Raw genomic sequence first — 12,681 nt, forward strand, 5'->3', positions numbered from 1 at the left:
AATTCCTAAATTAAAATAATTATATAAATGTGCACTTCCATGTGCACTTATCAAACACTGAATAATCCTCATGCCATCTCTTAGAGAGAGTTAGTATTTTAATCTCTGTTTTGGAGATGGAGGAAACTGAGGCTTATAGGTAATTTGTCCAGGTTCACAAAGGGAGAATTTTTGGCACAGCTGGGAATAGACCTCACGTCCTCTGACTCCTAGTCCTGTTCTGTTACCGCTACACCATGCTTACTCATGGGATAAATTAGAAATTATACTGTTGTATTTGAATTTTATGAAAAAAATCTTTGAGGAACTGAAAATCAATTTCAGTTAACAACTGCCTCCTCCCCATGCCCATACAAATATTTATTATTCTTGGCTGTTTGTTCGTGAGGAGCACTGGAACCACAATAGACAAGTTCTGAAAGATGTATGACCTTAGATGTCTACATGCTCTGTACTGTATGTGGATGGAATTGAATGAGCAGAATTTGTTAATATGAGTATGAAAATTGTGAATGACAAAATGAAATTAATCTTTGTTTCTTGATTAAATTTGTCAGTTTCCATACCTTGCCCAAGTATCAGCTTGCTTTTTTAGGATTAAATTCAATTAATAAATTGGCCTTCTGAGGCTCCCTACCTATTTCTGTGTTCTGTAGATCTTCTGTGTCTATATTCAACATTCTGCATTCAACGCAGAGCCTGTGACACAGTTTAGTCCAATAGATATACAGTCCAAACAAAACTCTGGATTAAGTAAAGCTCTGTTATGGCTCCTCAGATGCTCTCTAAGGATAAGCATTAAGCAAAAGAAATTGTGTGGCCTCTTCAGCATAAAAGGCCACTGCTCAGGGTGTGAAACTTGGCTCCTTTTCAGGCCAGCTGATTCAACAAGAATTCAGCCAGCCCGTAGAAGACAATTCATAAATAAAATATTTTTTTCTTTTACAAGGTGACAACTTGTGAAAAGTGGCAGAGCCAGTTGGTAGGCGGTGAGCTTAATTTCCAAGATATTTTTAACCTTGATGCATGGCTGCTCGGTGACCATAGTGATCCCTGGGAGTAAATTTATCTCAAAGCTGGAATAACTGTTCTGTGTTGTAATAGGTTGTGGGGAGAACGGTTAGACAACCTACGTTCTGAAGAAGCTATATGCCTATCAGTTATAAGTATATTACCGCTTCCTACCCATGGGCAGTTAAAGTAAGGACTGGAGCATATACAGCTCTCCTAAGCTGCTGAGGTAAACACTTCAAACAGCAAAGAGGTTTAATGAGACAATGGTCCAGGGAGTTTTGTTTATATGGGTGGTGAGGCAGGAATTAGGAAATCAAAAGTGCCATGGAGGAAGTGAAATCCTCTTTTTGCAGCCCTGTAGTGGGATAATGTAATTTTAAATTTTTGAGTCTTTCAGAGAACCAGCTGCCAATCCCATTTCTTCATTTGTGGTTCCTCCAAGCAATTACTCGTTCCTAATACTGGAGTAAGTCCTAGGGATGGGAAATTTACTATGGGCAAAAACATGAGTGAACTGAACATTGCAGGCTATGGTAGAGCTAATTTTCTATTCCATCTGCTAATTGGTTCCACAGCTTGGAGCTAAATACTGGGAACTATACATATAGATATTGCAAGCCAGTGATTACTGGTGAAATCAACCGATCAAGTGAGGAACCCATTTTCATTCCTTTTACATTATGGACACATGAGAACTGAGTGTGGACTATACAAAAGCACTTGCAAACTTTCATCTGAACAAAATCTGTGAATCTGCTTTGATTTTGTGAACATTTGCAGAATTTGGCTTGTGAGAATATTTGTGGAAAGAAAACATTTGATTGAAATCCTGGCCCCAGTGAGGTAAATGGCAAAACTCCTATTGATTTCATGGGGCTGGGATTTCATCCTTTCTGAATACTCATGTGGCTATGAATTCCCATGCTGGAAGTATTCATGTAGCCATCTTGGAAGTCATTCAGTCAGGGACTGGAAACAGTACTATGTGACATAAGTGGCCACTTAAACGGCAGGAATAGTGTGTCAGGATAGTCAAACTTGGATACTTGCATATGTGCCTCAATTACTTTTAATTTTTAAATACGATTCAAATGATTTTTTTAAATCATAGTTACTGACTTTTATAAAACTGCAAGTCAGCCTTCCAAAATAGTAATAAAAAGGTATACTTGTTGAATATCAGAGGGGTAGCCGTGTTAGTCTGTAGCCGCAGTTATACTTGTTGAAGACTCCTCGTTATACTTGTTGAAGACTCAGTCCTGCAAACATCTGGGTAACTTTGACATTAGTGGAATTACTCAGGTGAATAAGGTTACTCATGTGCTTAAGTGCACAAAATCTATTGCTTGTCCTTACCATGACAATGATAATGAAAACATGAATGATATTTTACTCCATCAGCAAAAGTTAAAGCTCTAGGTGGGTGAGTGAGAGTAGAATTTGGAAGATCACTGTTAAGTCAGAAGGTAAAGTTATAGTCTTTCATCAGGATAAAGGCAGAATACACAAAATTACCTTTCTCCAGCTTTGTAAAGTGTGTGTGTGTGTGTCTCTCTCTCTTTTACACACACACACGCACACCCATCTCTAGCATATCAAAACAAGACGGGTTCAGTCAAAATTGTTCTGACTAATCTTTAAACATTGGACATTCATTTGCCTTGTGATTCTGAAAATTAAATTAAGAATGATACAAGACAAATAGAGAATTACACCATGCTGCTGTAAAACATATTGAACATTTCTTGTTTACAGTGTACCGCTTAAGCATTGGCTGTGAAAGAGCATGTGGTAATGGGTAAAAAGGCACAATGGATTAAATGGGAAAGGCGTGCTCTTATCTATTTGAGCTTTAGACTTGTTGAAATTCAGGCACCTTAGATTGATAAAGACCTAGAAAGATCAAACATAATGGGGATTTCTAATAGTGAATTTTTTAATGTCCTAGAGATGGAAATTATTTTAAAATATCACAAAAGCTGATTTTATATCTACAAGAGCTATACATAGTCTCATAACAATATGAGATAATTTATTTTAGGAAAATTTGCCAAAGGTGAGCTGCCTGCTAAAAAGAAAATGAGAAATTGCATCATTCCCTGCTTCAACTATCAAAACAAATTCTTGTCAAGTCCATTTTAAACTAAAATAGCTGTTCTGAACCTGTAAAATATATTTAAATGTAGTCATGGGAGGGATGATATTGTAGAGGGGAGTTATTGAAAGGTTTTGTGCTTTGCTGACCGTGTATATTTTTGGCAGATAATCCTTACCACCTTGGATGTAAACTTTATCTCAAACAAAAAACATCCTTAAATCATTGAAAGTGAGTTTTGGTGGCATCCAGCTAGCCCCTACCCCCCACGCCCCATTACGCTTTCTTTTCTAAAAGACTACACCTTAAGAAACAAAACTCAAAAGTCCCAAAAAATCAAGATGGCAGCAAGCATAATGCTACCTGACCTACTTGGGACCTCTGGGCTCTGTCTGACATGAATATGAATAAAACATGAGAGAGACTGGAAATGAACAGCAAAGCCACTTAAAATTCTTTCTTACTTTCACCCACCGGCCTGAGACCACATACTTTAAGAGCAAAAGTGCTCCTGGAGAGAGGGGTGGCTTGGAGGAGAGGATTGAAGGTTGAGAGAAAAGACACTTGGTGACTAGGAAGTAGGTTATTCTCGAAGGATAGGGGGTGTCATTAATGAAGGCACAGAGCATTGGGTGGGTAATCATTCAGTAAGGTACTTATGCACGTGCCTAACTTGAAACCAACGGGATTACTCACTGGTTTAAAGTTCAGCATGTGCTTATGTACTCTGGTGAATCCTGGCTAAAACTAAGATCAAGAGGGGAGGTGAATGAAAGGAGCAGTATGAAGAAAGGATTAGGAAGAGTTGAGGGGGTGAGGTAGGAAACATGAGTGGAGCTGGGTAGATGGGGTGAGATTATGGTGCCTTGAAAGTGAGAACAGAAGGAGGCTTGCCAAAATCTGATCACCAGTATAAAGCTAACCAACATTTATCGTCCCCTTGCCCCCTCTTTAGGATTTCTGTCCCTGAGTCATGGCAGACAGAAGACCAGAGAAGTCATGTGAACAAGCATGTGAATCACTTAAACAGCAGGATTATGAAGTGGCTGTGAAGCACTGCACGGAGGCACTCCTTTCCCTCAGCCAGTACCCCCCAGCTCACTTCCCGGAGGCATGCCAGGCTGAAATCGACCGCATAAAAATTGAGAGTCTTCTCTATAGAATTGCTTCTTTTTTACAACTTGTGAGTGTGACTCTTTAATAGTATCAGGTGACCTGGGAAGAAGAATCCAGTGCCTTTTATCTTTCAATGTTTAATTAGAAATCAGAACCTTATTATCATTGTCATGTTGCTTGGACATAAAACCCCTCCTTGCAAAAGTAGATGTAAGGATTCAGTTTTGCTGGGGTCTGTTTACCTGTGTATAGTAGCTTGCAGGATTGGGACCCAAGTGTAGTTTGGATCTGAATAAATGATTGACTAAAGAAACATATTTTATCTTTGGTGAAGCTTATTCCAGCAACAGAAATATTCACTAATAATGTATTACATTATATATATTAAATTAACATTAAAAACTATGTTAAAAGTTTATTAATAAGGTTGCAAAGTCAAGCACTCAAAAGTTAGGAAGTGCCAGAATTAAGGTTGCCTAGGGATCTTCAGGGAATTTAGCTGCAAAGCTCTAGCAAGTCTCTACTGAATATGTACAAACTGTGATTTTTCAAGTACAATATATACCCTGCAGGTTCTGACAGCACCATAATAGTGCAAGATTAAGTAAACTGTACGATGCACAGGTAACCGTCTGAATTTTAGGCAAACATGGGAAATTTTCTGTTTCCCTCCGGATGTTGTGGCTTCACACAAAGACACCTCTTCTCTTAAAACACCCATTTGGTTAGAATCCTGGAAAAGGACAACATTCTAAAGGTGAATGTATTAGACCCGTGTCTGAAGTTCAAGTTGAACTAATGTACCTTCAACTATATCACATTTTCTACCTTGAAAAATAGAATATGTAAGAGAAAATGGGTTATTTGACGTTTCAAAGGGAGCTATTGATTGGAGCAGGAAGTCATTTATCCTGATTGGAATAATATTGTTTTTAAACCTTTTTTTTTCCTCCTTCTTCCAGAAAAACTATGGACAAGCAGATGAAGACTGTAGGCATGGTATGCTGATTTATTTATGTTTTGTGATTTCTAACTACATGTAATCAGTTCTCTGGATTACAGAACATTCCAAAATGAATATCAAAATATTTGCTTTTTTAATGTCATAAAATTGTCCTACCCAAATTATTGTTCTGGTTTATAATGTAAGTACAACCCCACTGAAATACAGCCACCTCTGCTGTGGAGGGTGGCATCTGACCAGTGGACTGCGAATCCCTCTGATGACCAAGAAGAAGCTGGCAATTTTGCCTGCCTTCCCAGAGGCATTTAGGCCATGATTCAGCAAAGCATGTGCTTGACTTTAAGAACATGCTTAAATTCATCCCTATTCAGCAAAGTCCTTAAGCATGTGTAGTAAAGCCCATACTTAAAGTTAAATATGTATTCTAGTACGTTATTGCACTGGAGTCTTATAGAGGAATTAACCATCCGTGCTAAAGTTCTGTTCTTTTATTATGGACCTGATCCAGCACCCAAGACAATCAGATTCTTTTCATTGATTTCATTGGGCATGGAGTCAGGCTTTATTAACATAGACTTGGGAAATAAATTATACTGTGGGTAGGTCCCACCTTTTGGTGCTCTGACTCTTTAATCTTGAATTGTAATACAAAGATTTCCCCAAGCCCTGATTCAGTTTGAAAGCAATTGTTGAATGGGGACTGTGTGATTACTCGTACTATAGATGTATTCACTTGATGGGATGATTGAGAGTTTATCCCTTCTGAATATTTTCTATGTATTCATCATATGCAATGCTGTCCTTAAAACAGTGCTATATTTAAAATCCACCTATTGTATCTGCTGCTAGAGCCAGAGATGCATTGTTCTGAACTGGCCTGCCCAGTTGTCCTTCCTGACAGTGAATAAAGAGCCAAGAAGAGATGCATGGAAGGATGAATAATGGCGAGAGGAAGGAGAAGAGAGAATGCCGTTAAATTAATTGTATTTTCATTGACTAATATTCTGACGACCAAATCTGGGTCCTATTGAAGTCAAATGGAAGATTTGCCATTGATTGCAGTAAGGGTAGGATTTATCCTTGAGACAGCTTTGTGACTTACACTGGGAGACTATCTTTGTTTCTTCTCAGCATGTATAGCAGATACCTGAATATTTCAAAGGAGCTATACAGTTAAGAATATTTTTCCTTATTGGGCACATACAATATGGTAATTGCTGAAAAAATATGCCAACTGTAGTGCAGATTAACACGTGTTTTTAATTTAAACAGATCTCTTTTGAAATGCATGGTAGGGAGAAAAAATTAAACAGTGTTCTGGCCATGATAAGTCTTTAAAATCAGACCCACTTACAGGGCTGTTCTAGTCGGAAGTCTGGTCTAGCATATTATACATACAAATCTTTTTTTTTCTCCAGGTTTAAAATATGTAATTTTAGAACAATTTTAATACCAAGACGATTTTTATAATATATAATAAACAGATTTGATTGTCTTCCCCTACTCTGTACTTTTAATTGATCTTCTCCCAGCAGCTAGCATTTCAAGACCACTGCAGAGGTTGTCTTGATGGGCCTAAGTTTTTTATTACTATTGAAAGGACATTTTAAAATAAAAATGCCATGCGTGTATCAAGTTTTAGGCCTGTCTGCCATAACGGTATCCATTGAAGCATGCACAAACCTTTTTGACAGAAAAAGCTTTATTCAGTCTGCAGTTAGGACTTTTTACAAGACTTGACATATTGCAGACACCAATGACTTCATTTTGATTTAAAAGGAATGAAATGCATGCTCTAGCATGCACGCTACAAGTATGTATTCTCTACAAACAGTTGTATTTACTGGTAGAAGCACAAGGGCTTAGTGTAAGGGTGAATCTCTTAAATTATTCCATAAATATTCAAAGAATTTTGTTAAAAATGAAAAGTTACAATGTGCTGGCCTACTGCAACGGAATACTTTAGCTAAATAACTCCATTCAATTAAATATATAAAATATCTTAATTGAGTATCTAAAGTTTGAGGTATGTTATCCTAATTATTAACTGTCATACATCTTAAAACTGAGTTTCTGGAGCTTTGTTTTCCCTTCTGATTTGGGAAGTAAGTCTCTGTTCTGAAATTGTTGTCAGCAGCCGCAGTGTGATTTGAATTCAGAGAGTCATGTTTTAGGCATCTTAAAATCAGGGTTTGGTTGCCATTATATAGTTGAAAATATGTCCTGTCATTTTTTATATAGATGTTCTTTTGGGACTATTCTTTCGTTGATGTGTTCACATAATTTCCCATAACGACATGCACACCTATTAAGTGGGAGAATTGATTTGTTTTTTGAGAATCTAATCCTGCAGTCCTTGTGCCTGTAAACTTCCCATTAGCATTAATGGGAGCTACACACATATAAGAATTGCATAACTGGTGATTGGCAGTAGAAACACAAGTGGTGATGTTGTCTGCAATAACAACAATGTATATTTTTGACTGTAAGTTTAACAAACAGGCTTCTGACATTATTACAATTTGCATGCATAATTTTACTTAATATTTCAGTCTCTTAAAAATGATATTTTCTTTCTGGCCAGGTAACACCTATAATTAAGTGTTATTACTACTGGACTGGAGCATTTCTGTATCATGAAATAAATCCTTTTGCTATTGCAAATGTCAAGGAAAGTATCTGTTTGGCTAGCTATCTGATCCCAGAGTTTACTGGTACAAAGTTTACTGATACATGAAACTTTTAAATATCAGGATTAAAACAATCATTCCTATTGCAGCACGAGTGAATACCAAGTCACCTGGACTATTTTGTTTTAAAGTAGTAAGAATATTAATTTCTTTAGAGCAACTGACCAATGAAGAGGTTTGGTAAATTTGGAAACTACAAAGTATGCTTTTTGCTAGCATGAATGGATCCTCATGAACATGTTTTTATCACCAAAATGTGGTTTGTTGCAGTTTTGACTCTTGCAGGGATGAGGGAGATCCTTTGTATCCTTGTCAAAGAGCTGAAGTAACTGTCCCCTAACTTCAAGGATGCTGTCACCACCCTTTTGGCTAAAGGATGATGGGCTTGTTTCTCCTTTGAGCTCATCTACATAATTTCTTAGTTGGTGGGAGATGTCACTGCTAAATGACAGTAGGCATGAGGGCAAAGCCGGTCCAAGCCTTGCCAATTCAGGAAGGGAAGGTGTGAACCTAGGTCTCAGATGACATTTTAGTTTTAAAGGTGAAGGGAAGACTTAGTTGGATTTAGTTAAGCTTGTACTGTCTTGTGGTGCGGCTAAAAATTGGTGCTTTGTGTTGCAGTGCTGGGAGAGGGACTGGCCAAGGGAGATGGCTCTTTCCGTGCAGTGCTTTGCTGCATGCATCTTAAAGGGAAGCTGCAGATTGTATCTAATGTTCTTTCCAAATCACTGATGGGCGAATCATTGGTAAGTGGATGTGATTTAATTTACATCACTTGAAAACTAACTTACTTTTGGATTTTTTTAGTCATTTAGTAGCAAACCTCAGGCTGACTCTTTGACCAATAGATAACAAAATAATTCATATGGAAAATCCAAGGATAAATGTATATTAAAATATTCAGGTGCTCATATGTAAGCAAGAGCCCAGGTTGTTGCTTTACCAATGTTTCTGAGCCAGTGCGCTTTTTTGCGGATTTTTTTCTACTTTTGTTATAAATCTGTAGAATGTTCAAATTAGTTGTCTGCATCTAATCCCCATGGAATATATTGTAATTTTTATACATGTGCCATTTAATAGAGCAGAGCATGCATTTCCATCCTTTTTGCCTGTATTTTAACCATCCACCTGAGACCTTTTTGTGTGTGCTTCAATTGACTAAGTTCAGCTTTTATAGCAGAAAGCACATTGATGTGCTAATATTTTTTAAAGATGACCCAAATTGTTTTTACGTAAACTTCACAGCTGTTGGAGATGGAAAATAATCTAAATACTTCATTCTAAAATCAAATAGTTTGACTCACCTGCTGGGACCCGAGTTCAAGTTTCCTCTTTTAGGCCCTGATCCAGCAGAGCACTTACAAAGGTGCTTTACCTCATGCACATGAGTAGTCTCCCTGACTCTAGTCACGTGTGAAGTTAAGGATGTACATCAGCCTTCACAGGATTTACTATCTGTATTCAGTTTCTCACAGTTTCAGTTTCACACAGTTTCAGTATCTGTGCTCCAGGTTTCACCTGTATGAGCTGATGGTAACACTAACATCAAAGGTAGTGTAAGGAAGGCTCTGCTCTGCTCTCAAAAGCTCCTTGAGGAGAAACCTAGAACCCTGAACTCAGGCCGTGGGAAGAAAAAAGCAAAAAAGTGTTCTGTGAAAGCAAGTTTCTAATTTTAACAAGTTTATCATTTTAAGGGTGTTCCTATAATTGTTGAATGATTTAAGAGCTTAAACATGCAGCATTAATACTAATATATATAAAATACCATAAGCCCACTTGTTGCTATACAATATTTGAGCTGTGCCAAGTAATTGTTGGGCCTTTTGTCTGAAGAGTATAAAATCTAAAGCCTACTTGAAGATTAAAATGTTTGGTAGAAATGGTGGTGGTGGTACAAATCTCCTTTCACTTTCATCTGGGAAGGGGCTCTTGTTTTCCCTATTGCGGTTGATCGCTGTAGCACTGGTCAACCATTGGGGCTGCTGTCCCCTGATTGGAGGGCTTCCATTGATGAATCCTGGCATCTTTAACAAGTCTTGGGATTGGTTGATATGCAGTGCGACACTGACTGTAAACATGCCTCTTCCTGTTATACCCCCTTATAACATCTAAGATTGGGGCGCTGTGCAAGGAACAAATATGCATCCTGCGTATTCTACTGCATGTGGATGATTGGTTAGTTTTGAAGAAATCTAAATTTGGATATAAATATTGTAACGGCAGAGGAATACATTATGTTGGTGTAATACACTCCTGATGGCAAACAAATTTGCTGAGATATATTCTCTCTTTAAAATAATGTACTCTCTGAATAATAATTTATTTATCTGTAGCTTATCTGATATGGTTATGAAGAGAAACAAAAAGAATGAAAAGGATTGACATACATTTTCATGTCTTTTAGTAGGAGTTTGCCAAACACTCCATTACCTAGGCAATGCATTTCAGGCTGTTATTCTACAGTGGATTGACACATAGCTTGGTCTTTCTAAGTGAAGCCGCTATGCCCAAACTGAAACTTACGATCTTATGACAGATCAAAGATCATAATTCGTGGTTGTTTTCAGTAGGAGTATTAAAGCCATCAAATGGTTTACTGACTTCTCCCAGTGTCTGTGTGGAGTAATTCAATGAATAAAGTTTGGAGTGTTTTTACTTGCAGAAGCTGGAATGCATCCAGCTTCCCCCACAGTAGTATAAGGGAATGGATTCTCAGCAACTTAAATTCTTTATGCTCTATAGATGAGCCCTACAAGTTGGATTTGTGAACTCTGTTTTTGGAAAGAAATGGAATAGCATTTCAAATAAAAGCTTTGTGTATGAGGGTTATCAAATGTGCAGATTGGCAGTAAAAAGATTTGAGTTTCTTTTTGCTGCTCTGTAGTACAGGTGGAATGTAAAGGAGGATTATAACAATCTGCTATCTAACAAACTCAGTGGCACTTAATAAATGCAGCAAGTGGTCCGTTAAATGAAACCACAGACCTGAATCAGAACTCCTGAGTTCAGGATCGTGCCGTCAACGTGTATGAGATTGCTTTACTTCACATAAGTTCATTTTAAAGCATTTTACTTGGGATTCCCCTGAATGTGAAGTTATTTTTCAGTTAGAAGGCTAACCCTTACATTGTAGTGAAAGCTGGTACAGAAGCGTTAAAGGGAACAGACTCCAGAATGGAAAGAGTTAGACTGTAAAAGTAATCAAGTTGCAAAATAGCTTCTTGAGAAGAAGTGACTAGATCATGGATACAGCAGTGTGAATTTCTGATATTGACTCCTTCTGAGTTGGAGTAAATATTCTAACAACAATAATAATAATAGTAATAATACCTAGCCCTTATATAGAACTTGTCATCAATAGATCTCAAAGCTCTTTACAAAGGAGGTCAGTATCATCATCCCCATTTTTCAGATGGGGAAGCTGAGGCACAAAGAAGTGAAATGACTTGCCCAAGGCCACCCACCAGGCCAGTAGCCATGCTGTGAATAGAATCCAGGTCTCTTGAATCCCTTTCTGGTGGGCCACAGTGCCTCTAGGGTATTTGTTCTGAATGATACTGTCTTGTGAATGTTGAGGCTATTAATGCTTCATGTGGGTGACAGCCAGATTTCCTAGAGTTTATTTACCGAGTTGTCCTGCACATGTATCCCATTTTGCCTGACACCTGTCGAATGAGATTAGCTTTTATCAACAGCAAGTTTCCTTGTTGCATAATGTTTGCTCAGTGTTGCACAGTATGTCATTTACCATTATGTAATAAAACTCAACAGCTCATTTGTCTTCCACTCTTGCCCATCCCCTTTCCCAAAATATTGGGTAGAAAAAAATGTTCCTTGCTGCCTGTGTTTACCATAGCAGAGGATTTACGTACCAAATGCACTAACGTTTTTCTCTTTCCCTAGAACGGGATGGTAACTAAAGATTTGACAAGACTAAAAATGCTTCTTGCTGAAACAGAGGTAAGAGTAAGCACGTTATTGGGAAGAAGGTGAAAACTGATCAATTGGCTGCAGGGTGTTTTGTTCTGTGCTCTTTGAACAAGGTATATTGGGCCCCAGAGCCTCCACTGCCCTACCAGTCTTTACCATCTTTAAAGCAGCCTTGCACCAGTCTTGGATTTTTGTTTTTGATGAAAGAATAAGAAAAATGCTGAAAAGTGGTTGACCATGGCTTGCAGTATTGAGCAGGGAAAAATGAGAGCATCCACATACACTCTATTTATGTCTTATGACTCAGAAAGTCATTCCTCTTTCCAGGGGAAATTATCCACTAGAGCTCTTAGCTGTGTCCTAAACATGATGCAAGACTTAAAGTGACTAGCAAATTCTAGATGCTCCATCAACATCTGTAGGAGGGAGGGGTTAGTCTAAAATTATATTTATTGATCGAATTACTGTTTTCCTATATGGACTTTGGACTTTGTTCATATTCTTTAAATCATTGCTTTTCATTTCCTCTAAATATAAAACGAATAGAGGTGTCAGTACATTGTAAGACTGTGCTCTTATTCCAGATGCAAATTAAAATGATTGCACTTCGACTCTTTCTGTTGCATCTACTTTCAGCTTTGGAACAATCTGCTCAGTGACCAGCCCACTACTTCATTTGCCAATGTCATATGTTAAATTCTTATGTCTCTAACAGCAGTATGATTCACTCACAAAATTAATAGTCCCTCTTTTTTAAACAATAGCTTTTAAAAAAAAGACACACATTCGTTCCACTAAGACCACTTTGTGCCATGTGAGTGATTCAGACTGATCTTAAAACAGCCAGAGAGCGCTCTCTGCTGGCAGAGGTG

The 12,681-nt window shown here is 37.8% G+C and overlaps 1 protein-coding gene across 3 annotated transcripts in view; it reads left to right on the top strand.

The window, feature by feature from the left end:
- The window catches only part of HELZ (helicase with zinc finger), a 137,263-nt gene that overhangs the window by 15,246 nt on the left and 109,336 nt on the right, over positions 1-12,681 (top strand). For all 3 annotated transcript variants that reach the window (XM_044982944.1, XM_044982945.1, XM_044982946.1), the window contains 4 exons: positions 4,065-4,292; positions 5,188-5,224; positions 8,501-8,625; positions 11,783-11,839. In XM_044982944.1, coding sequence (XP_044838879.1) covers positions 4,083-4,292; positions 5,188-5,224; positions 8,501-8,625; positions 11,783-11,839 — 429 coding nt within the window. In that variant the 5' untranslated portion in view covers positions 4,065-4,082. Of the gene's footprint in view, positions 1-4,064; positions 4,293-5,187; positions 5,225-8,500; positions 8,626-11,782; positions 11,840-12,681 lie in introns of those variants that run through there.

Source organism: Mauremys mutica, chromosome 12 (assembly GCF_020497125.1).
Source record: "Mauremys mutica isolate MM-2020 ecotype Southern chromosome 12, ASM2049712v1, whole genome shotgun sequence".
NCBI classification, from domain to species: Eukaryota; Metazoa; Chordata; order Testudines; family Geoemydidae; genus Mauremys; species Mauremys mutica.